This window comes from Pseudonaja textilis, chromosome 2 (assembly GCF_049901715.1).
Source record: "Pseudonaja textilis isolate UNSWEBS1 chromosome 2, rPseTex1.2, whole genome shotgun sequence".
Taxonomy (NCBI): Eukaryota; Metazoa; Chordata; class Lepidosauria; order Squamata; family Elapidae; genus Pseudonaja; species Pseudonaja textilis.
In genome coordinates this window covers 47,162,757-47,187,055 of record NC_141991.1, presented here as the reverse complement: position 1 = coordinate 47,187,055, position 24,299 = coordinate 47,162,757, and the positions used below count along the sequence as shown (strand labels likewise).

At 38.1% G+C, this 24,299-nt stretch overlaps 1 protein-coding gene across 2 annotated transcripts in view; it reads right to left on the bottom strand.

Moving 5' to 3' along the window:
- The window catches only part of PODXL2 (podocalyxin like 2), a 53,717-nt gene that overhangs the window by 21,871 nt on the left and 7,547 nt on the right, over window positions 1–24,299 (bottom strand). For both annotated transcript variants that reach the window (XR_015741630.1, XM_087923773.1), the window contains exons 2-3: window positions 13,800–14,090; window positions 17–897 (exon numbers count right to left, since the gene is read on the bottom strand). Coding sequence is in view for 1 of the 2 variants with exons in the window: in XM_087923773.1 (XP_087779899.1) it covers window positions 17–897; window positions 13,800–14,090 (1,172 nt within the window). In the remaining variant the exon portion in view is untranslated. The remainder of the gene's footprint in view (window positions 1–16; window positions 898–13,799; window positions 14,091–24,299) is intronic.

Below are 24,299 nucleotides of genomic sequence, written 5' to 3'. Positions count from 1 at the left end.
CACACAATTTTCTTACCTGTGTCAAACTCCAGGGAACTCCTGAGGCAAGCAGGAGATCTCTGTTTTGTGCTGTAAAACTCTTTTCTGCTGCAGCAGTTGTGATGATTGGCAGTTCTGTATCCTGGCTATTCTGATTAGCAGTTGGAGTTGGGGCTCGTCTACTGGTCCAGTCCCAAAAATGATGCAAAGAGCTGTGATCCGATAGACTGTTAGGAGTCCTGGAAACAGTCTCAGTTCCTTGGAAATTGTCCTGATGAGAACCGATGACATCTTCTCCTGTCAGTTTCATCTCAGCTGCAACTGTTCCTGACACAGGTTTTGGAATCTCCTCTTGTGTTGTGGCTTTTCCTTCTGGTAGATCGCCTTCTACTGCAGCTACAGTTGCTAACTGTTCCCCTGCTATTTCTATCGCAGCCACTGTGCTCTCTTGGGTAATCTTGGGAGGAAGTTCTGAGACCAACTGGGGGTCTGTAGTGGTCTCGGTTGAAAAGATGGGAGACAAGGGCAAGATGTTGGGCCCCATGCTGCTTCCTAAGTCAAAGCCTGAAGAAGAATACTCGAGTGCAGTTTCTTTCCCATGCTTGTTTGTAGTTGCTTCAGTCGCTGGGCCCATTCTGGTGGCCATGGTGGAAAACAGGATGTCATATAAGGAATCCTCTTTAGGTGTTTCAGAAAAAGTGGTTTTTGACATTTGGCTGCTTTGAGTCATTCCCTTTAACTGGTTGATAGGAAGCAAACCTTCCTCCTCCTCCTCCAGGACTCTGGTGGAGGGGGCTTCAGAGTCTGGATCAAAGGAATCAGAGAGGGGGTGAAAAGTGGGTTCTCCTTGGGGGTCTTTCACATGCGTTCCATTTTCTTTGGGCAAGGTTCTTTGAGAAGCTAGTGGAAAACTGTAATCTGAAAATAAATGAAGGAGGGGTCCTTAAATCCCATAGCAGAAATCCCCCAAACACCCCCTCTTTAAAAATATTATCTGGAAAAAATAAATAGCTTATGCTTTTTCATGACACTGTAGGAAGACATTTCATTTAGTCTAACTCAGGAGTAGTCCTAGAAATTGGAACATCCCTGACTCCATTTATTTCTAAGGAAAAGGTCAAGATACCTAACATGTTATTTTATCCTGCATTCTTTTTAACCTCAGTTTCTCCTCCTGCCTCTCAAAATACTTCGGCAAGTTTCCCCCTGCTCCTTCTGCAAGCCTTCCCTATTCAATTTCATCTTAGTCAATTTTCTAAAATGCTTCTTTTGATCTACAGTGCTAAACACTATTCACAAATCAAACCTTTCCAAGTGATGTGCGCATGCACATTTTATTTAATCCACACTAGGCACACACCCTGGCTGTAATATTTTGTCCTATCTCATAAACTCACTAGGATAGGGCAAAGCATTCTCTGCTTATAATACAAAGCATACTGGTCATATTATTTAAAGGCTGGGTTTGCTCATTCTGGCAACCTATGTTTTGTTTAATAATGGTTTATGGATTAAATAGAAACTGCCTGCATTTACACAATTTACCGAAGCATAAGCTCTATTTTACATCTATTTTAATCACAGTGGTTGGATTCACACACACAGGGTGGAAAATAAGCAAACCACATCTTGGTTCAATGTGAGATGTGAGCCCAGTCTATGGATTACAATAGGTTGTATACAGCCTGCAGAAAAAGAGTCATGCTATTAGGGAACAATTTTTCCTAATAGTCCTAATGTCACTTACCCATTCATTTGAATACTAAACTATATTTTCTAAGAAAACATACAACAATAGCACCAGTAATGTGTTTTAAAGATTGTAGGCACAGTGAATACCTGAGTATTTGGTGTAGAAGGGAATCTATTTATTTTACATTCACTCTGCATGCCTGATTCTTGATGTGCAGCTGATAACGATGCAGTGTTCACATAGTAGATAGGTGTAATCTCAGGTTACCCCATGGCATGGGCAGATGGAACAGCGTGCAGAGCCCATTTTCCACCTCGCAGATTAATGTATTCATGTTCTTAAGAGTAAAGGTATCTCAAATAGAGACGTGACTAAAACTTAAAAGTACACCCTCTTGATTTTTATATTTGTATATTGTTCTCACACGTAGTAATCTTTGAATACATGGGGGGATCAATAAGCGGATAGGAATGTATAAAGTGGAGGATGGTAGAATCTTTCCCTAGCCCAGTTAAGAAAAGTAAAAAATTAGAATAAATGGACAACAGGACAGTGGGACACTTGATTTCATTTCTGCTCTCAGCAGCATTCTCATTATTTATCTCCCTATTATTGAGATAAATTTACTGAATTTAACATTACTGAATTGATGCCACAATGTTGAAGTCACACCTCTGAAATCAAAACCAATAATTCTAGGCCATTATTATGCAACTTCACTGAATATAAGGGGGGAAAGTATTATACATAATATCAAATGTTGTTTATTTGGTATATGGCACCCGCATCTCAAACAATAACTCCTTATGGCACCACAGTTTATGATAATCCTTAACTATTTAATCTCCCATAGAAGACCATGGAAGCACATTAATCAGGAAGATTAGTAACTAACTTTTGAAAAGACAAAAAGCAACATTTTTTATTCCCAGTGAAAAGTGGAGCTCTTATAAAGAGGATGCAGATATGATTAAACTAAATTAAAGTAGAGTGTCTAGTTGACCTGGCTGCCAGGTCTATCAGTCTCTTGGGAGTTGTTGTTCTAATTCAAAGAGAGAAAAATCAGGTGTCCAATCTTTCTTACAGCCAAAGCCCAAATGACTATGGAGGCACAGCGCCCAGCAACTAGATAGGTAGAGAGCGTGTATACAGAGAGCATTTGCATCAAGACAAATTGCTTGTGTGTCCAATCACACTTGGCCAATAAAAGAATTCTATTCTATTCTATTCTATTCTATTCTATTCTATTCTATTCTATTCTATTCTATTCTATTCTATTCTATTCTATTCTATTCTAATTTCCCTACCAGTATTACCAAGCTGATAATTGAGCAAGTTACTATGCCCTGATCCTTCATCTGACTCAGACTCATTTCTAGATTGTCTGGAAGGTAAGCGTTCTCTTAAGAGAAGAAAACTGATCTCCCAAACCAAAAACCATTAAGGACAACTCTAGATTAGGAATGAGATGCTACTAATGCCATGAGGATACTTCTCTCAAAAATAGTTAATAAAGCATATTTATGCTGCAACAAGCAACATGTCAGCATAACCTCTATGTAAATTAGAGCTAGCTTCTTTGCATACAGATATACCTATATCAAGGATAATACAGTATCTGTCAAGGTTCCAACTGACAAATCCAACCAAAGCAAGCACCACCAAGATGGTCCAATCTCTCCATGCAAAACTTTATTGAGTACATCACTTTGGCACATTTGAAGGCAAAATCAGATCTAGATCTTTCCCGTGCTAAGCCCCTTAACTTCACATTCTTACACACACACACCGCAATTAGCTCAGGTCACATTGTCCAATACCATCTCCAGATATTGTTGTGGGAAAGTCTTTCTAGCTTTTGTAAATACCTGCCAAAATATCCTTGGTTCTCACACTGACATCTCAATGTCTGGCCCATGTTCTGTCTCCCTCCCCCCTATAGTTTGTTGGCAAGCTGAGATGCAATAGTAGTGGCAACAGCAAGATGTCATTTTGAAGCTTGAGAAGATCTATAAAATATTCTATTTTGGGATAAGCAAAAATATGCAGAGCACAAAAATGAAAACAGTAATCCACAGAAATTAAAGAGAAGTACAGCTAGTTTATACCAGCACCATTCATTAGAGTTATTCATATTTTTCTATCCTTGTAAAACATCTCTCTTCCCTCTTGTATATACAATACATTGCCTTTTGTTCTGTCTTATGCAAATATTATTCTGTACTAAATTACCCTCAGAATTCAGGCTTCCTCTAAATTTGTTGTACAACCTTTTTTAGCATAATGTGTAAAACAGTCCCATGATCATAGTCTGATAGAAAAAAAAACTTGTGCTATCTTTTATGATGTGGCAATGTATAAAATAGTTACTTCATATTCCTGTAGAGAATTCTCATGTAACATGGCCTTGAAAGGAAATGAGAGAATGGAATTAAGGAAAAGTGAATGCAAGTATTAGATGTGGAATCCACTCAGGAAGTTACTGCTTATATTCTAGTTTTAAGTGACAATATTTCTTATAGCAATGAGTGATTAGTAGGTCCTGGTACAGGTTTTGCTGCATGAATTATGTAATGAAATACAGTAAGTATCCTCTTAGGAATGGTAACATTTACTTAAATTTTTCACCTCGGGGTAGCACTTGGCTCATGATTGTATAAAAAAAAATGAGAAAGAGTTCTTTTAAAAGTTGTTGCGTGTTTAAGTCTAGGCAAACAAACAAACCCTGAGCACAACTAGTAGCAGCTGGGCAGTGGGCCACTTGATGGTAAGCTTCTTAAGTGTTGTCTTTCCATAGTGCTTAATTTCATTGAGCTGTAGCTGAAGATGAGATTAAAAGATGTGCACTTAATGTCAATCTGTGCATAAAACAGTTGCAAAACTAAAAGTAATACCGTAACATTAAACAATTCTTATAAAAAGTAGCCTATTGCTTCTTCACACACACAAAAAGATTTTAAGGTGTATAGATAAGAAAAAAAATATCTGCTGTGAACTCCACGTGGCATCATCCGTCCAGTAAATGCTCAGCTCCATCTAGTTGCCCCAATTCTACCCTAAATTAAGGAATTGCAGAGTAATAAAAAGTGAGGTATGTATTGAATATGCAGAAAGATGGGAACGGAGCCACATACAGTAAAAATTCCTGCAGTTCTATAGTTCTCTCTTGATATTTTCCTGAATATGTTAAGACTCAAAAGACTCAGAGAAGGAGAAATACACACTAGTGCACACTCTGACCTACATGGAACCATGCAACTCTTTCCTTTTTGTAATTTTTTTTTATAGTCCAGGATCAGGCACAGAACAAACATTAGCATAACTCTTGAAAGCTGAATCTGTCAAGAGTCAGGCTATGAGGGAGGAACAGCTTTCTGTTATTTTGTCATTCAGATATCAGAATACAGGGTAGTCCTCAACTTACAGCCATTTGTTTAGTGATCAAAGTTAAAATGGCACATTAAAAATTATTTATGACCGGCCATTGCACTTGCAACCTTTGCAGGATTCCCAAATTTTGGGTCTTTGCAACTGACATGTATTTACGATGGTTTGCAACATCCAGGAATCATGAAATCATCTACTCAGCCAGCTTCTGACAACCAAACTGATTTATTGAATGACTGGAGTAATTATACTTATAGAATTACTAATTCCTATGGTTTACATCAGTATTAGATGTAGAGCTGTGGTGGCGCAATGGTTAGAATCCAGTACTGCAGGCTCCTTCTGCTGACTGCTGACTGACTGCAATTTGGCAGTTCAAATCTCACCAGCCCCAAGGTTGGCTCAGCCATCCATCCTTCCGAGGTGGGTAAAATGAAGACCCAGATTGTTGGGGGCAATAGGCTGACTCTGTAAAACCCCTTAGAGAGGGCTGTAAAAGCACTGTGAAGCAGTATATAAGTCTAAGTGCTATTGCTATTAGTGTCACCATTATAGTGGAATTATTGCAGTGTTCCAGACAAATGCAGACAAATACATTTTTACATGCAACCTCTGCTTCTCTTAGCTTTCTTATCTTTAGTCCAGCACAGACTTGATTCATTGCAATTATCAAAGCAAGATAATTCTCATACGAAGGACAGATGTCCCATTTTCATATATACCTACAACACTTAGGTCTAACATAATAGATATATCCACCAACAGAAGTATCCAGTATTTGGAAGCATTCTACAACCCCCATGGAAACATTTAAATTTTCCTGTCAGTGAATTCAGTGCACACCTCAATTACACAAGACAGCCTGCTTTCACATGTGGTTTCTGAAATTCAAGGCTTGATGACACATCTCTCCTTTCAATGGGTGATTCAGCAAAAGGCAGAATAACCCAGTTGGTTGCAAAAGCTTATACCTGACAGACGAGAAGACCTTGAGGCTGGGAATAAGGGGAAGAGTGCAGAGTTTTGCCAGACAAAGCAAAGATATGCTTTCCCGCATCCAATTGTTTATAACAATCTATCCCAATGCCCAAGCCAGAAAACTTAGTTCATCTCTTCCTCGGTGTTCCATTTTTATTTTGCATGAGAATTTCACTTGGATATATAGAGAGGTGAAGCTGAGTCTTTTCCACCATTGGCTAATGGAACATCTAAGACTTCACTTCCTGGACCTCACTTAAAGCCACTATATACATTTTTATAAAGAGCCTGTTTATATTTTCAATTTGTATTTTTTTTCATTATTCTCTTATTTTGAATTTGTATAACCCCTTTAGCCCCAGTTCTAGGTTACTGCAGTGCAAACTACTTTTTAAACTCTATTGGCCTAGATAGAATATCAGTCTAGGGTTAACACACACACACACACACACACACACACACACACACACGCAAAAGCATTTATGTTAAATAATCTAGTTATTTTTCATCCAACCCCTTCCAGGACAATGAAAAGCTACTCATATGTCTGGTGTGCTGGAAGTCATGAATTGATTACTGTAATAATAGCACATAAGTTATGTGCTTACAAAAGCCCAGTTGAAGTTTCTCATTTAGAGCCACTTTTCATTCACTGTAAGATGATAAGCAGCGGGTTTCTAATAAATTTTTAAAAAGAAATCTATTGAATAATTCACTAAGTTGCATTAATTAAGAAAGTGAAATGTCACTGAGAAATAGACTTAACTCAGATAAAGTGCTTCTTCTATTCCAAATTGTGGTTTGAAAGTTTATGAATAAGTCTAAAAAGGAACATACTTCCTTTCCCTCTCATCTGATTAGTTTCATATGTAATTTCCTGTTTAATTTCTGCTGTCACAATTGAACAAATTACAGACTGTTGGTTTCTCAAAACACCAATACAGATCTTTTTCCTCCCCATGAATTTCTAAATGAAAACTATTTAAGAAAATATTTGCTCTGGTTTAATGATGGCTCCCTTGTCTACCTGGGACCAAAGAACACTCCTTGTCTTCCATCAAAAAGTGTCTAATCAAGTTGGTTGTTTAATGTTTATTTCTGCATCTATCGACTTTCAAGCAATTTTTGCCCAAGGTGCTTTCAATGGAGACAGTTAGGTTCATACTATGCTTTAATTATGGTGGGTTCAGTTTACTCTAGTGTCCTGGCTTTAAACAGTGTTTAGGTTCTTAAAGACATCAGCCCAAACAAATCATTTTATTTTGCTCACTTTATGCATCTAGTCGTTTATGTTGGACTTCAACTTCCCTCGTCTCCTTAGAGTGATCCATGGAAAAAGACTGTAGGAATGTTAGTCTAAACAATTGGAGGCCACCAGATTGCTTGCCTAGACTTTAATGGGATGTGTAAACCTAGACAAGAGCGAGGAGGGTTTGATGCAACTACCTACTAACCCTATAGCTTTGCTACGATGCTATAATTTTTGTATTAACTATTTCTAAAGCCAACAGAGGCATGTTGTATAGGCTTATATTTCTAATAGGAAGAAGATAGCTGAGTTTGATCAAAGGAAAAACAGGCACAGAAGATTTAGAGGTGTCAAACATGCATGATTGCAATACATTAAAAGCTTTTTTAGGGAAGATAATGGTTGTATAACCTGCACATTCTTATCCCCAACCCACTCCAGTGTGATATCTATATGTCTGTCTGTCTGTCTGTCTGTCTGTCTGTCTATCTATCTATCTATCTATCTATCTATCTATCTATCTATCTATCTATCTATCTATCTATCTATCTATCTATCTATCTCTGCATCTTACAACCATTCTTTTTGTGATCATTAAAAGTTACAACCACACTGAAAAAAGTGACTTATTACTGTTTTTCACACTTATGCCATTGCTACATCCCCATAGGTCATGCGATCAACAGTCAGGTGCTTGCCAACTGGTTCATATTTATGACCACTGCTATGTTCCAAGGTCCCACCATTTGAGACCTTCTGACAAGCAAAGGCAATGTTGAAGCCAGTTTCACTTAACTATGTTACTAGCTTAACAATTGCAGTGATTCACTTAACTGTGGCAAGGAAGTCCATAAAATGGGGGAAAATTCACTTAAGAACTGTCTCACTTAGCAACATAAATTTTGGGTTCAATTGTGGCCATACGTTGAGGACTGAATACTAGCGGGGATTCAATTCTCCCAGACTGAAATCTTCATAGATGTATTGCTTTCATTTGAACACATATCGCTTTCTAGTGCCAGACTAGAACCAGGCTGGACAGGTACCAGCTGAGATGAAATGGAAGCAAAGAAGGCAGCAGGTAGGACAGCAAGACAGAAGGTCACCTTCTCATGTTGCCTGGCCTGAAAATCAGGTCAAGATTGGGCAGGATAATCTGATAAAGTCAAAGGAAACCTTGAATATGCTCACCTCTGTCCAACGCACTCAGCGGGCTTCTCAAACGTGCCTGCTTAACACCATAGGTCACAATAGGTCACAATTACATCATAACATCAGACTTTTGAACAACAATATGAATGAATCGTGTGTATATAAAGGCAGCCATTTTATTACCATTTTCTTCTTTCCTTTGTGCAAACTGGTAAAATAACCAAACAAAGGTAAAGTAGCAAGAAAGCATAACACGTTTCAGGCATATAAATAAATTAGGATCCTATTATTGCTTCAGCTCTTCTTTAACGGCCAAAACTGGTGAAGTAGGAATCAATGACTTCTAGTCTATGGAGGACCAGTACTACTACGGCCAAGTATCCTTTGACATGGAAAAGTAGGAGAAAGAAATTTAAGAGTCTAAACATTGGAGCATAGATATATAAAGACTGACTGCTTTGCAGTGCAGCAGGCAGTCAACTCTTTTTAGAGCTTCATTCTTCTTGCAATAAAAATCCTAAACTTGCCAAGTCATATTCAGAAATTCTCTGCCAAGTATAACCAAGACCTGAATTAATATTTATCCAGAGATTTGTAATTTATTGCATAGCTCAATGGGAAGCCTGGCAGCTAATGCTTAATAGTGGCTATGAAACTGGTATGTATGTATGCATGCATGCATGTATGTATGTATCACTGGTGGGATTCAAATTTCTTTACTACTGGTTCTGTGGGGTTGGCTTGGTGGGCATGGCTTGGTGGGCATGGCAAGGGGAAGGATACTGTAAAATCCCCATTTCCTTCCCACCCCACTAATCTGCTTTCCAGCTCCGTTCTGTGCAGGGCAACAAAAGAAGATCCAGCCAATCAGCTGGGACTCGGGAGGTGGAGAAGGGGCGGGGCCAATCAGAGGTGGTATTCCAAACTGCTCAAAATTGCTGCTACCGGTTCTCCGAACTACTCAAAATTTCTGCTACTGGCTCTCCTGAACTGGTCAGAACCTGCTGAAAACCACCTCTGGTATGTATGTATGTATGTATGTATGTACTATGTACATATTTATATTTTTATTTATTTTATTCATTCATTCAATTTCTACAACCTATATATCATCTCATATTTGAACATCAGTCTAAACTCTTCAACCAAGCCTCTTTTTCTGCTTAGGTAAAGGTAAGGATAAGTGGGAGGAAATGGAGAACGGTATTGTTCATAATTTTCCTTATTAAGCTAAAATTCATAACTTATTGTTTCCTCTATTCTTGCAAAAGAGATTACAAATTATAATGAGAAATAGAAGAGGTGTCTGGGGGAGGAGCAGAAAAGTTATAACGGTGGTTGAACTATAAGACAGAAACTCTGTGCCTTTTTTATGTGTGTTGCATGTAAAAAGGGAGGGGTCACTCATGTGACCATTGGGGCAACCATATTGACTTTAATGTTTTATTCTCTCCATCCCTGGAAAACCAGAAAAAGAGAATATGGTTTCTGTGAATAAAAAGAACATTGGAAAAGGTGATTTTTTTTTTTTAAGTCTTTACTAAATTCTGAAGCAGCAATACATTCCAAGGAAAAAAAAGATATATGGCAGTTTTTTTAAAAAAATAGTACAGTATATTAGAAAGACTGAAATTGAAAAACTACTGTCAAGTTCGAAGCTTGCTTATGCTAATTGCAACCATTATTGCTTCTCAGGTTGCCAAAGAACCAAGAGGGGAGGGAAGGATGAGATGGAATGCAGGCTCCAGACTTCAAGAAGATGAGCTGTGAGAGCCAAGGACACTCTGGGAGGTGTTCACCAAGACCAGAGATTTTTCTTCTCATAACAATATAATGACACTTCACTGGAAAATGTGACCTGCACTAATAGTGGGGAGAGACAAATCTATACTGTCACTATGTGGGTTTGCATGGGAATTAGGTAGAGCTGGTTTTGCCTTCAGCAGTGCCAAAATAATGTACTCAATAAAGTTTTGCATTCAGAGATTGGAAGGTTTTGAGTGTGCTTGCTTTGGTTGGGTTCGTCAGTTGGAACATTGACAGCTATGTCAGTAGTATTCTGTGTTATTTACCAGCCTTCCAAGATGTAAGACTGGCTGGAGATTTCAGTCAAGAATCTTTCTGAGAGAAGAATATCCTACTCTTAGAAGCCCAAGAACATACATCCCAGCTACTGATTATTTTTATATAAAAATAATTATATAAAACCAAAAGGGAAAATCAGGCAAAAACAAAGCAAATATTCTCTTCAAACTGCAGCTATCTTTGGAGCATAATGCTATAAATAAAGAAATGTAACTGGACTCCAGTCACCTTGGAGTCTGATTATAAGGGAATATGTATTTAATAATATAGTCAGAGGAATAATAGTTGAAAAAATGATTGTGAATGAAAAAAGAAAGATTACTTTTCAAGATCATTATAAACAAACAAACAATTAAACTGTATTCTACTTAATATCAATTAATTTATCCTGGTTATTTTGTTTACTCAATCAATAGATTAAATAAGATTACTAGATTAAATTAATTGAAGATGTAATCTTGTAGTCCTTAAAGAAGCATTTAATGATCCATTGGATGTGTAATAACTTATCTTCAAAAGCACAAGCAGTATATATATCATGTAAATATTGCTGGGCAAAATTTGAATTTATTATTTTATTTTTTGCAAAAGAACATTTTAAGAGGGCTTGAAGGCTGCTCACTCATTCAAGAGTTAACTTCATTGAACAAGATAAATTTTGTCCAAGTAATTTCATTCAAGACTATGCTCAACTCAAGGTAAGTGAACCTAGAGTGAATTTACTCAGTCCCTTGATTAATTATCAGTTATAAATGACCACTTAATTTAATTAATATATAGGCAACAATGCCTCTCCCTTCAAATGTCAGTGATAATGAAATGGCTTTCATAGCTTTACTTCCTTTAAGTAACTCTTTTGTCCTCAGTGATTTATTAATGTGTGCAATTTATTGTCAAAAAATATGATGATGGCTTTAAAAGAGGATTAAATGAATTGACAAAGGAGAAGTCAGTCAAGGGCCATTAATTCTGAAAATGCTTTGTTACCTCTGAGTTGGGAATAGCATCCAGGGCCAAAGTGGTGGAAAAGAATTACATCTCCATGTCCTGCTTATGAACAGAATCATCTAGTAGGACATTTTGAATAACAAATGCTGGACTGATGCAACAAAATTATCCCGTGTTCTTTCAAAACTCTAGTGCCCAAATTCTTTCCATGTTAAGATTATTTATATTGTTTGGCACTTGATATACAACTGCCATGTTTCATTCATACATTCATTTCTTACAAGGCATCATCATGACACTGTGGTTATATCACTATTGTCTTCTTTTTATCAATGTTTTTTAAAATTTGTTTTCTGGTTACAATTTTTTTTCCAAAGCATTCTTTATTCCAAAAAAAAAAAAAAATGGGCTGCATACTATAAGTTGATTTATCTATTCCCATGCAGATAACTTTATTATACCTATTAGTATGCACTGAAAATGAGATACGCTCGATTTGGCATTGAGACACATCTAGAGATTGGGGAGAGAGAATTGCTGAAGTCTACAGGGATTCATTTTCTCTCCACCTGTAGCCCTTAATAAGTACTCAGGACAACTTGTTTGGAATTCTAAAAGTGTCTTGCTCAATTTGTTATTCCTACCTGAATTGATGGCAACACTCTATAGCTGAAGATCCCTAAATGTTGGTTCTGGGAGACTTCAACATACAGGCCAAAACTGGTCTGGTTAAAATAGCTTAGGATTTCCCAGGACAAATACAGATCTTTCCCAACTTCTTACCAGCCTGACATGAATACCTGCCTATACTTTTTGGTTTTTGCTCTTTAGTTTTGATTTAAACTTGCATAAGTGGTTTTTCTCTAGAGAGGAACTATTGCGAGAATCTGTCAAATAGTCTTCGGGAGAAGGACAGTCCAGTAGAAATACAGATCATTTTAAATGCAAAAAGGGCTAACATGATGGCTCCTGTTCATCACTGCCCACCCTGCAGAAAACATTCAACTTCCTGATCATTATTCAAATTGAGACCAATGAAGAAAGATGGGTGCTGACTTAAACACAGGTGGAGGTAATTTAATCCTAACAAAAGTTCATTATCAGCCAATTCAGGGCTGACAATGGAGGGGGGGAAAGCACCCACAGTTCATCTTTCTCACTGTGTCATCCTAAATTACCATATTACCCAGCATAGTTTTTCAAAGTGGTTTAGATTTCTCGGGGGTCTAGTCAAACAGGTGATTTAGCAGAATCCTCAGTAGATCACTATGCTGTGTTTGCATAAAATTTGGAGGTGGAAAAACATTCTAAGCATTTATAATTAGATTCTGCAGCTTTATCGGATCAGTTGTTCTGTGCAGAGAACACTTGGTTTGGATTCTTTTGAATGAATTTTATTCTATAAGGTTTGATGATATGCATAGGCATCCGTTCAACACTTGCTCCTAAGGGTTTATTACAACAAGAAGGTCAGCTGGATTTAATTATAAATTCCTCTTTACAAGAAGGAACACTCCCAAACCCAGTAACGTAATTCATAATGAGACCACTCCTGAGAAAACTATAATTATACCCAGAAGATCTACATAATAACTGCAAAACTGTACCTAAAATAACTTTCCTAGACAGTGTCCCACTTGAAAACTGATCAACCCCATGCATTCTTGAATGAAATGGGGTTGAATGAGGTTTAGATTCATTTCCATCAAAATTTACACCTGAAAATGGCACTGAAATGGGACTTTCAACAGGAAGATTTGGTTACCATGTGAGACGATCCTTTCTAACAGAAAGTTGGGGAATGCAACTTGGGTGACTCTACTTACTTCTCAGAGGCTTCCAATACCATTATTATTGTTGCTGTTGTTAGTTGCGAAGTCGTATCTGACTCATCGCGACCCCATGGACAACGTTCTTCCAGGCTTTCCTGTCCTCTACCATCCTCCGGAGTCCATTTAAGCTCACGCCAACTGCTTCAGTGACTCCATCCAATCACCTCATTCTCTGTCATCCCATTCTTCTATTGCCCTCAATCTTTTCCAGCATTAGGCTCTTCTCCAGTGAGTCCTTCCTTCTCATTAGGGGGCCATTATTTTTAGGTGACATCATCATTATTATTATCATGCCACTATTTCAACACCATAATCTTTTGCACCATGATGACAAGGTTAAAAACATCCCACGTGAAACGTCTAAATTAATTTCCCTCTAAAAATACATGATTTGGAAAAGAGGTTTGAAAAACCCAGGCTCCACTTTTTTTTAACCCCAAATAAAAAACAAAAAAGTCTAACCAAACTTAGAAGAAAATAGTGAAAAGATGGTTACCTGCTGCTGGTCCCATGTACACACTGGAATCATTGCTGTCTCCACCTTCTTCCCACAAATACTGAGACTGGAGGACCTTGGAGTCTTCCTTTTCCTCACTGAAAAAGCCTGAACCAGGTGAGGCTTGCAGGGCACCGGGACCAAAATCGGACTCCGATAATTCTAGGTTGGTCTGTTCACTGGAATCCAGAGACTTAAAATGGGACATTTTTATGAAGTCTGCCAAAGATGTTGAGCTCAGACCTTCGGTCCCAGAATCTTCTGACATAGCTAGAGAAATGCACAGGCAACCTGTTAAAAAAGAACCACATCAGTTTTAAGCTTGTGTGAACCTAGAAAGGGGGGGAGGGGAAGCATTGTTGGGCCTCAAAAACAGCCTCATGTAGAAGCTATAAAATACCAGGCTTTGGAAAACCTTTTTAAAAATTATTTTTATATTCTATGTTCCCAAGGTAATTGCACTATAACGATGGTGGATAGGCTGACTGGGAAAAAGTCATTCTCAAGTGGAAAAAATATATTGTATTTACAGCTGAGAAAAAATAATATATTGCTACCATGGAATCAATTTGAAGAGCTTTAAACAATGCACAAACTCAGGCAACCCTGTATATGTGGGCACTGAAATGCCCATTTGCCCTCAAAAGGTTTCAAAGAAATATTAAAATGCTACCCATAGTTGCATGAGTTTCTGGCTGTATGCATGGATGTAACCATGTGTATTCAGAAGTATTTATGAAGATATTTGTATCTTTCTAATTCCCATCGAACATGGAAAATTAAACAATATCTAAGTCATAATCACATTGCTCCTTAAAAGGGCCATGTTACTGTAGACTTAATTTCAAAGATTCATTCTTGTAAGTCTAGATACTTTTTTCTGAGACTAAGGTTTTCCTATGTTGATAGGAAAGTCAGTATGTTTAGTCACTATATCAGTGCAACTTCTAAAACCCAGTTTTTCTTTTCAAGATCATCCTTAATTATTACACTGTCAGTGAACAGTCTGCCATTCATTACTATTTCCAAATATTCTACAGACAGACCTTTCATTAATTTAGGACTGTAATTCACTGTAAAAGAGCCACCCTTGAAAGCATTTTTCTCGACTTGAAAGGCCAAGTTTCCATAGATAAAGAATGCATGTAACTCTCTTTGCAGGCTGAGTCAGATAGATAATGGATGGTGTATACTATGCAACACTAGGAATTACAGCCTGACTCATTAGACACAGCATTGTTATCCAATATCTTAAAACCCTATATTTTGTTTTGCTAAATAAATTCTCCTTTAAAAAAATTAAATCAACAGGGGTATTGGTAACCAGAGCAATCTTTGGACTAGATTTAGCTGTACGTGTTAGTCAGTATGGAAATAGAAAAAGAATCAATAAAAGAATCAGGTGTCCAGTAATTCTGGACACCGGAATAGTAAGATGTTCATTTATCTAATGTTTATCTGGAAAAGAGTTTCCACAACTGACTCAATATGATTTTTGGAAACCTTTATGACCCATGTTCTGCTTCTTTTCCTCCCACCCCAATCATATATCTCATCTAAGATCAATAAAACAAAATTAGCCAGAAAGAGAATAGCTTAGACAAAGCAAAGGCTTGTGAAAACTGAAGTATGACAGAGGCAAGCAACCCTGAAAGAAAAATCACTGCAGAATAAAGCAGCCGACCAAGACATCTCTCGGCATCCCAGTGGATAGCACACTTCGTCAAGTGTTATTTGCACATGGCTGAATCAGTCAGGCGCTCAGATCAAAACATTTCCAAATATGCTTGATTATAGAATCTGTATCTTTGCAGATCAGATTAGATTTTGCTTCAGTACACCTCTTGCTTGGTCTGCAAGGAAGCTACAAAAAGAAAAAAGGGTGTGTGTGTGTGTGACAGAACTGTGTCTAGGATTGTTTTTATCCTCACATAGCAGCTGTCACTCTGCTATTATTAGCACCTCAGTATGACGATGCTGGGATCCTTTGATTTTCAAATTCAGTAACTCCAGTAGTCAGTTCCAATGACCTTCAAGTAAAAATGGAGTGCAGTGGACCCAAGCAGCAATAAGTAGTTATACAATGCTCATATAATTGGACTTTAGCCATGGGAAGGACGATCCCCAGAGCTACTTATATTATTCGAGTATTGATACTAGTATCTAACCTGTCTGGAAGACATGGGTTAAGCTCAGGTCTTAGGGACACCACAGAGACATCTGCTTAGTTTTCTGGACAGTTGTACAAAAGGAACCTGGCTGTTCCTGACTTCCCAAATGTTTGCTCAGCTTCCAGGGCCAGCCTACAACCTTGGGTTCTCAGGGGGTATCCTATGCAAATACAAATCAGGAATGACCCTGCTTGGCTTTAGCTCCTCCAGCAACTGCCATTTGATGAAGACACATATATTGGTTCATTATTACTCAGTTCTATTGCATAGTTTCATGAGATGCCAACATGAGTCATTGTTATGCAGAACAAAAGCACAACAAATTAAATTCTATTACTGTTCATACACAATAAGAAAAAAAAGTTGCCATATGCAGACATGGAGCAGACCTAAGACAAATCTTAGACCCTTGATGCGTATATTTATATGGTAAATAATATACTTGGGAAAATTATCAGTCTTTCCATTCTTTTCAAAGTATTACCATTTTAAATACAAACCACCAAGAGTTATTGTGCTGGAATATATAGTAAACGTAATAAACCAGCAATTAAATATTAATTCCAATCTAAGTTCCTAGGAAGCTAGCAGCAGAATTCAACTTTTTACAATCTATACCTTTACCACATGAAGTAGAATAGTTTTCTTGGACTGCAGGAAAAACAGTGATTCTCTATTTTCTATTCTAATCAGAATGGATTTATATCAGATTAGTTCTATTTTTAGTGAAGTACTGAATATGTTTTACTCCTAACATAGTTCTGTTGAATCTGATAAAGTTGACTTCTTGACAAACATATTGAGAATTGCAATACTAGATCAAGAAGTAGTAGGAAAGGCTTATGAATCTTCTGGCTGTAAGTTTAGAAAAGTTTTGCATAGTTTTATTCTATTAATTATTATATTATGATCATTAGCATCTCAAAACCTTCTTTAGAAACATGATTACATGAAGGAACAAATTGCAGACTTGACCTCAAGAATCTCTGTTTACATTTAAATAGATTCCCAGGGACCACTTCAGATCTATTTGTCACTCCTTTATTCTCTATGCATGCCTTATGGAAAGGTCTAAAGCTGAATTAAACCCCAGACGCTTGTGATGAACTTGGCCTTCAGGAAAACTAATCCCATTAGTGCAGGAGATCAGGTCTCAGCAGTTTATTTATCCTCATTTAATACTGAACTGTCTACCTAGTTTAAACTCCTTAAGATGCATGATCCTATTTATCAAGCAGACTAGTACTGTATCTTGCTAAGATAAAATTACACTAATGAAAATATAAAAGGGAATGACTGTGGAAGGACTGAGTACTTTCAAGCACAGGTTTCAATCTGGGGTTTAATTCAAATATAGATTTATCTCTAGGTATTACAAGACATGGGGAAGGTTGGTGTCAGAGAAAAATATGTATAACTGTGAAAAGCAAAGGTCTTTGAGTCTAAACTGGAGCATGGGGCAGGTAAGATGAAATAAAGCAAAATATAAATGCATGTATCTAACTATTCCAAAACAGTGCTTTGTACGTCAGAATCTGATAATAACAATTTAGCCACACAACTCAAGCTCCTCACAAAGGATGTTATGGGAAAGGAGTACATATGCGATTTTAACTGCCTTTCATCTATTTAGAAATCATAGCAAGATTTTGACAAGGAAACTTTATTATTGCTTTAGTATAATTGTGGAAACGGCTCATAGAATTCAGCTGGGAAAGTGGGTGCAGGCGAGGTCAGTTCCCTCTTGCGAAATAAGAATTGGGGAATAGAGAGGAAATCAAAATTCCACCAATGGAGGCAAGAAGATTACAGCAGGAGGACTGTAGCATGTCCCTTACTGAGGATGGATATCAAAGAAAGGGAGGCTTGTTCCTCGGGCTAACAGCTGTGACGGGGGGAGAGCTGGTTCTAAGAGGATGGCAGATGCAAGGGTATCGCCCAAGCAAGGAAATAGTAAGAGAGCAAAGAACAAAACTCCCAAGGAAATACTAGCCTGGCTGTGGAGCCAAAAAGGAGGTCTGTCTGAAGGAACCACCTGTCAGATGGATCAAGTCAGGAGACTTAAGACTGGAGTCATGTCAGGAGCTGGACTAGCTGAGGGCGAGGGAAGCTCAACCCAGGAATCTATCAAATGCCTGAGGGGAAAAGAGAATCGGCAGAGGTTGATTAAAAATCTGCAGAAGGAATGCCGTAAGATTTATAGTCAGAGTCTAGAAATGCTATGCGAGCAGTACAACTCCTTTGAAAAGCCCTCTGCACCATCAAGCATAAACGCTTTATGCTGAGCACAAGAGCAGCCTGAAAAACAGGGTTTAACTTGCTAGTACTTCATAACGGATTATTGGCTTCCTAGGCTTACCATCGAAGAAAGCAAAAAGAAACAACTCAGGGAGTTTTTTTAAAAAAAAGGGTTTTGGGAAGTCCTTGATTTACAACCGTTCATTTAGTGATCATTCAAAGTTACAACAGCACTGAATAAAGGGATCTATGACCATTTTCCACACTTATGTCCGTTGCAGCATCCCTGCAGTCAGTAAACATTTTTACGTGGTAAAAATTTGGATGCTTGGCCACCAGGATGCATTTATGATGGCTGCAGTGTTCTGGGATCACGTGATCCCCTTTTGCGACCTACTGACAATCAAAGTCCATGGGGAAGCCAGGTTCATTAACAACTACAGGGATTCGTTTAACGACGACAGCAAGAAAGGTTGTAACAGGGGACAAAACTCACTTAAAAACTGTCTTGCTTAGCAGCAGATATGTTGGGCTCAATCGTAAGTCGAAGGCTACCTGTGTAAGCTTCCTATCACTACAGGAGGTACTTTGTGGCCTGATGGAATGGCAAAAGAGGTTAGTGAAACCATGCAAAGCCCCTGATCTCTTGGTTGTCTCCTTTTAGTTCAGACGCAGCACACTTATGTCAGTACTGGCATAAGCATCCTGCATAAAATCCACTACAATAAGAAAGTCCTATCCCTGTTCCCATGCTTTCAAGACAGGGAAACTGGTAGAAAAGACACAAGAGCAGAGAAAATATTACCCCACAGTCCGAGTGTTAAATGAATATATTGGTACAAGACACATGTTCATAAGAACATTTGTGTTTGGGGAAGTAAACCAAGGGTCCCTGGTCAATTCTGCTCCACCTGTATGCTTTATGGGAATAAAGAAGTCTAGAAGATTCCCTCCACTGCCCTCTGAAGAATTACACTCCTCTCGTGCATTTTTCTGTTTACGTGGAACTATGTCGGGGGAGGAGGAATCAAAAAAGGAAATAAAGCATGATGAAGATGATTAAAAATAGCAACATCATCTGGTTGTCCCATGAATTGGGGAAGGAATTGAAAACACACTTTAAAACGGATGAAGGGAAGGAGTCTTTAGGTTTTTATCAGTTTGTCTGATTTTTTTTTTCTGTTCAGTTGGAAATTTAAAAAAATAAAATTCAGTAAAGGAAAGGAAATGAAATGGATCAAAGGCCCAGAGTTTTCTGTAAATGATTATAATCAGCTTAATTCTTTGCATTTTTTTAGCCTTTATGGCATTCCATGATATTGAAACATCCTATCCAGGATAAGTCTTCTGGGGTAAGACGGTTTCTTTCCATGGTAGCCCATTTCTCTTCCCTCCTACTTAAAACTAAGAGCCTCCCCTTTGCATATCCAAGTACCCACCTAGCTGAAACTGTTTAAAATAAGGAGCTGGATCAAAAATGGCCATTTATTAATCATTCTTTCCTTGCCATGGGAAAATTAAGATGAACTACTGGAGCCACCTGCAAAAGTCTCCCTTTCCATATAGATATATACAGCTGTTAGGAAAAGACAGGCAAAACCTGAGTGTACAAATCACACTAAAGTATAAGGTTTTTAAACAATGGTTAATCAGCTCTAATTCTGGGAAAAGAGGAATGAAAGAGAAGGGATGGTCAGCAGCAAAGTGGATGGACTCAGTTATAGAGATGACAATTACACCACATAGGAAGTCCTGAAAGACCAAGTTAAGAATACATTGTTATGGAGAAAATATATGTAGTCACTAGCAGTCAGAAATGACTTGATGGCACATAACCAATGAAATCAACTTATCAGTTAAACTGGATGCAGTCACACAATATGCTATGTTTAAAACCAAACAATACTACTTTATCATTGCTACCCAGGATAAATTCTTTTTGAAGAAAGCATCAGAAGATGAAAGCATTGGAGATTCTCTGTTACTTGCAGAGTCATATTACTGGCTATTATCATTATTAATCCTAAAACAAGTTCTTAACTTTAAGACCATTGCCTCCATTAAGCTGGGGCCCAGAGAATAGAAGAATGCAGAAATCCCGGGCAATGAATTGGGACTTTCGGCAAAATGACCTCCTCAAAAACTGGAAATTTTAGAAAATTTTTGAAAACTGTTACAGATATAACACACATTTGGTCAATCAGACTGCAGAAAATGAAGTTCCCCAAATCACTAAAGGATTAGAATGATATCATAGAACTTGGGTTGAATCTTGCCTGTGCTCTAGCTACATCTTTTTATGACCTTCTTTAATTGTCTGTATTTTTTCCTCTCAAATTTTGAGATTGAAGAGACTAGGTTAGTTTCTTACTACGTAATGCAAGGCTAATTGAGTTCTATGGTAACATCCATAACCAGATTCTTCTTTCTCTTGTCCAGAATCTGGGAACAGAACATTTATTATGGTTGACTAGTACTAAGCAGCAAGCAATGGTGATACAAAGCTGATACAAATCCCACTTTTACATACTAATGCTCAAATATCACTTGCCCCACTTGTTCCTCCAGTTATGGCCATGTGTGAACTCAACCATAGTTACTAGACAATTTGGTTATATAACAGTTTAGAAAAGAGAAAATGGTAGGGTTTACATGTTGCATCAAATTTGAATATGGTTTGTTTATAATATATATAATATATAATATAGGTTGCAAACTGTAATTTATGGTTAATGCAATGTGTGAATCCAATAATCTTGGCTTATTTGAGAAATGATAGATTAAGATGCTGTGCAATGCATCAATCTAACCAGGGTATGTGCAACAAAACAACATGAGGATTTGGATTCCGTTGGATTTGATGAAGCTACCTGGCACAGTGGCACAAAGCTCATTACATACGGAAGAAAAGTATCTTCACAAAACACGCAATCAGCGTATGGGATCCATTGCCTTACAACACTGGGATTGCCTTTGAAAGGATTAGGCAACGTTGTGGAGGATGTTTGTCAAGTCCGATTAGAAGTAATCCCTGACAATATCTCAGTGGTACAATGTTATCATTCAAGATACCTATCAGAAAGGATTTGCAATATCCATTAGCATCTTCAGAAAACTGGGATGACATCCAAATGTTACATGCACTATGATGCAATAACACAAATGCTGCAACTAACATACAACCTGGCCAAAAGTAGCGCTCCCATGATGAGGTCCCTGTGATCACTCAGTCTACTGGACACCTATGGCCCAGCCACAGTACCTCAAGCTATTCTCTACAGACAGAATTTTATTCTGATCAGATAAAACTGTTCTTGTTCTTTTACTGCCAGATGGATGAAAAACTGACCCAGAATTAGTGCTAAAAACAAATGATTTGCCAACCCACTGTTGCCTGTTCCTCTGCTATTATCTCTTTTCTTTTGTATGGAAAGAAAGCAGAGGCGGGAAGAGATTCATTTCAATCCCTGCTTTAGAGCTGACAAGAAGACACACAGAACATCGGAGCAATAAAAGGGAAGGTCTTGTTGGGTGAAAACTGCTTACAACACCCTCTTCCCTAGAGGCTAAGATGACATTCCACAGGAAAACAATTTTTATTACAAGGATATTGGGGACACATATTGGAATACGTTGGGCAGTCTTTTTTCCCGTTAATATTTTTCACAGCGCATTGCAACTTCGCTCTCTCAAATCTGTGACTCAGCACAAACTTTCCACTCCATAATTTGCTACATTCCTTTCTGCAGTCAAAGCAGAAGCATCGTAAGTTATTTGTCTTGACAGAAAAATTGTACAGGGTGGATAAATATATGCTTATATCATTCTTGTAACAGTGCCAGGGCTCCTTTGGGGTGCGACATGCACACTCGCAAGCAACAGGGTGAAAGAGTGGCGATCACAGCATCTATGGCAGTCTCCCCCTGAATTTAAAGCAAAGTGAAGCAATCTCCGTGACTTTCGTTGAACACACGAAGAAAGGTTGGGAGCCACACAGGACTCCTCTGTCTGTTACCCTAGGATTGTTGCAAATACCTGATACTTCTCTTGTAGCCGTTTCTCTACCTCTTTCCTTTTGCTGACTGTCTTTTATTTAATGGCAAAACATTGTGAATGCAGAATTAGGAAGCCCAGCAGAGCAATCAGTTCTAATTAGGACTGCAGAATACATAGGTGAAAGGCCAGCATTCTTCTTGATACAGTCCAAGCAGGGAAAGAGAGACTCCCTGCAGAGATATTAGCACACCCTCATTCCCAAGAGCCCCAAATATTTTCTGAGCTTGTAGCCAAGAGGGGAAGCAAATGCTAGTTAATGATTCAGGATGAAGCATAGGGGATAATCACACAGAGGCTTGTAGAAAACTTGCAAGTCTATAAATATGTTAGAACTGTCTGCGGAAAGAAAGGAAGGATGTTTAGAGGGATGTCACCCAACCCTGTCCACCTGTACAGATGGAAGTTGCTATGATGTGTCCAATTTTTTTTCAACTGTGAGGTGTGCACATATGCAACTCACCTCCTTTAGAGGTAGGATTTATTTATTTATGAAATCTTAGGAATCTAATGGGGATGAGAACAAGGAGGGAGATGATGCAAAAATCAACCCTTGATCTTTAGAAAGGTAAGAAAAACTTCACAAGAACTCTCGCCAAAACTGTCTCAAGGTGACTTTGAAAGGCCACTGCTGTAATGCCACCAGGAAAGACCTCTGGCAGCAGAGGAGAAGAAATGAAGACTGAATCGGCAGAATAGACAGGCCAACCAGACACCTAACAAAAGAAATCTTGGAGATCAGTGTTAGTCCCAGTGCATCTCAAATTGCAGAGACTTTCTGGGTCATCTCACCTGCTGGTTTGCTGCCAGTCAATATTGGAAAGAGCTCTAAAGTAGCAATTTCTAGCTTGACAGCTCAGCTGGACAGCAGCATCTGGCTGAGCTAAGCAATTTTGTTTAATCCCAGAAAATCCCAGGGCTGCAGACTAAACCAAGAAGTCCAAAAAAACATTCTGAAGGGCTGGCAAACTACATGACCTTAGTTACAGGACATCATGAAGTTTTTTTGTTTCCGTTCAGGTTCCCTATTGATCCATAAATCCTATAGTAGTTTTCCTTATTCAGACATGTGCATTTTGATCTATGTTCCGTCACACGCTACTCTTAGTGACTTCAATATTCACTCAAAGGGCTGAGCTTAAAGGGCATGTTGTAGCCAAAGGGCCTTAGTTTGCCACTACACTATAAAACTAACAACATCAGGGTATGACACAACGTGAGAACGCAGGTTCCTTTTTATGACCTCTACAAGAGAAAATTCACACCCAGTAGTGATTTCAGCAAACTATGAAGACCCCTAAAGAATGATGCCTACACAATGATTGTCATCAAATATACGTCTTCATGTATGCTTTATATTTTGCTCCTCGTTACCCCTTAATGGATACCCATAACCCCAGGAGGAAAATTAATTCAAGCCTTTTAACTGTCAACAACTTTCATTGGTTATTAATTAGATCAACAGTGTAGCAAGCTTCAGATTGTGTCTGCTGTTTCTCACTGCCATAAAATTACGGAATCTAGGAGTTACTCTGCAAATGAGAACCCATGGGAATTAAAAGGTCCAAAATAAATTTTAGTTCTAGCCAATGAAGACGTTAACAGCAGTATTTTGAGGGAAACAATCTCTATCTTTGCAAAATTGAAATTTGGGCAAACAATTCTAAGAGTTTTATTTGATAGCGTCACAATGAAACAGCCATTTTTGAGAGGAGTGATTATGACCACAATTATCAGCTAGAGGTAGCAGATCTATGCTACAAAAATGCAGGGCAATAGGTGGCAATGGAGATGTGGTGGATTTTTTTGTACTTATATTGTCATCTAAAAGAAGGTTTTTCTGGCTGCGTGTTATAGAACATTACTATTCTGCAAGAACTTGATGTTTTCTAAAAGACTATGGAAGTTCACTTGGATAGTGCCATTTTGTTTAAATCACCAGAGCTTTGACTCTTGTCTTGATCAGGGATTCCTTTTCTGAAAAAAATATGAAGCCCTCTGTACTAACAGTTGTCTGGAGTTTGGTGCCCACATCTGG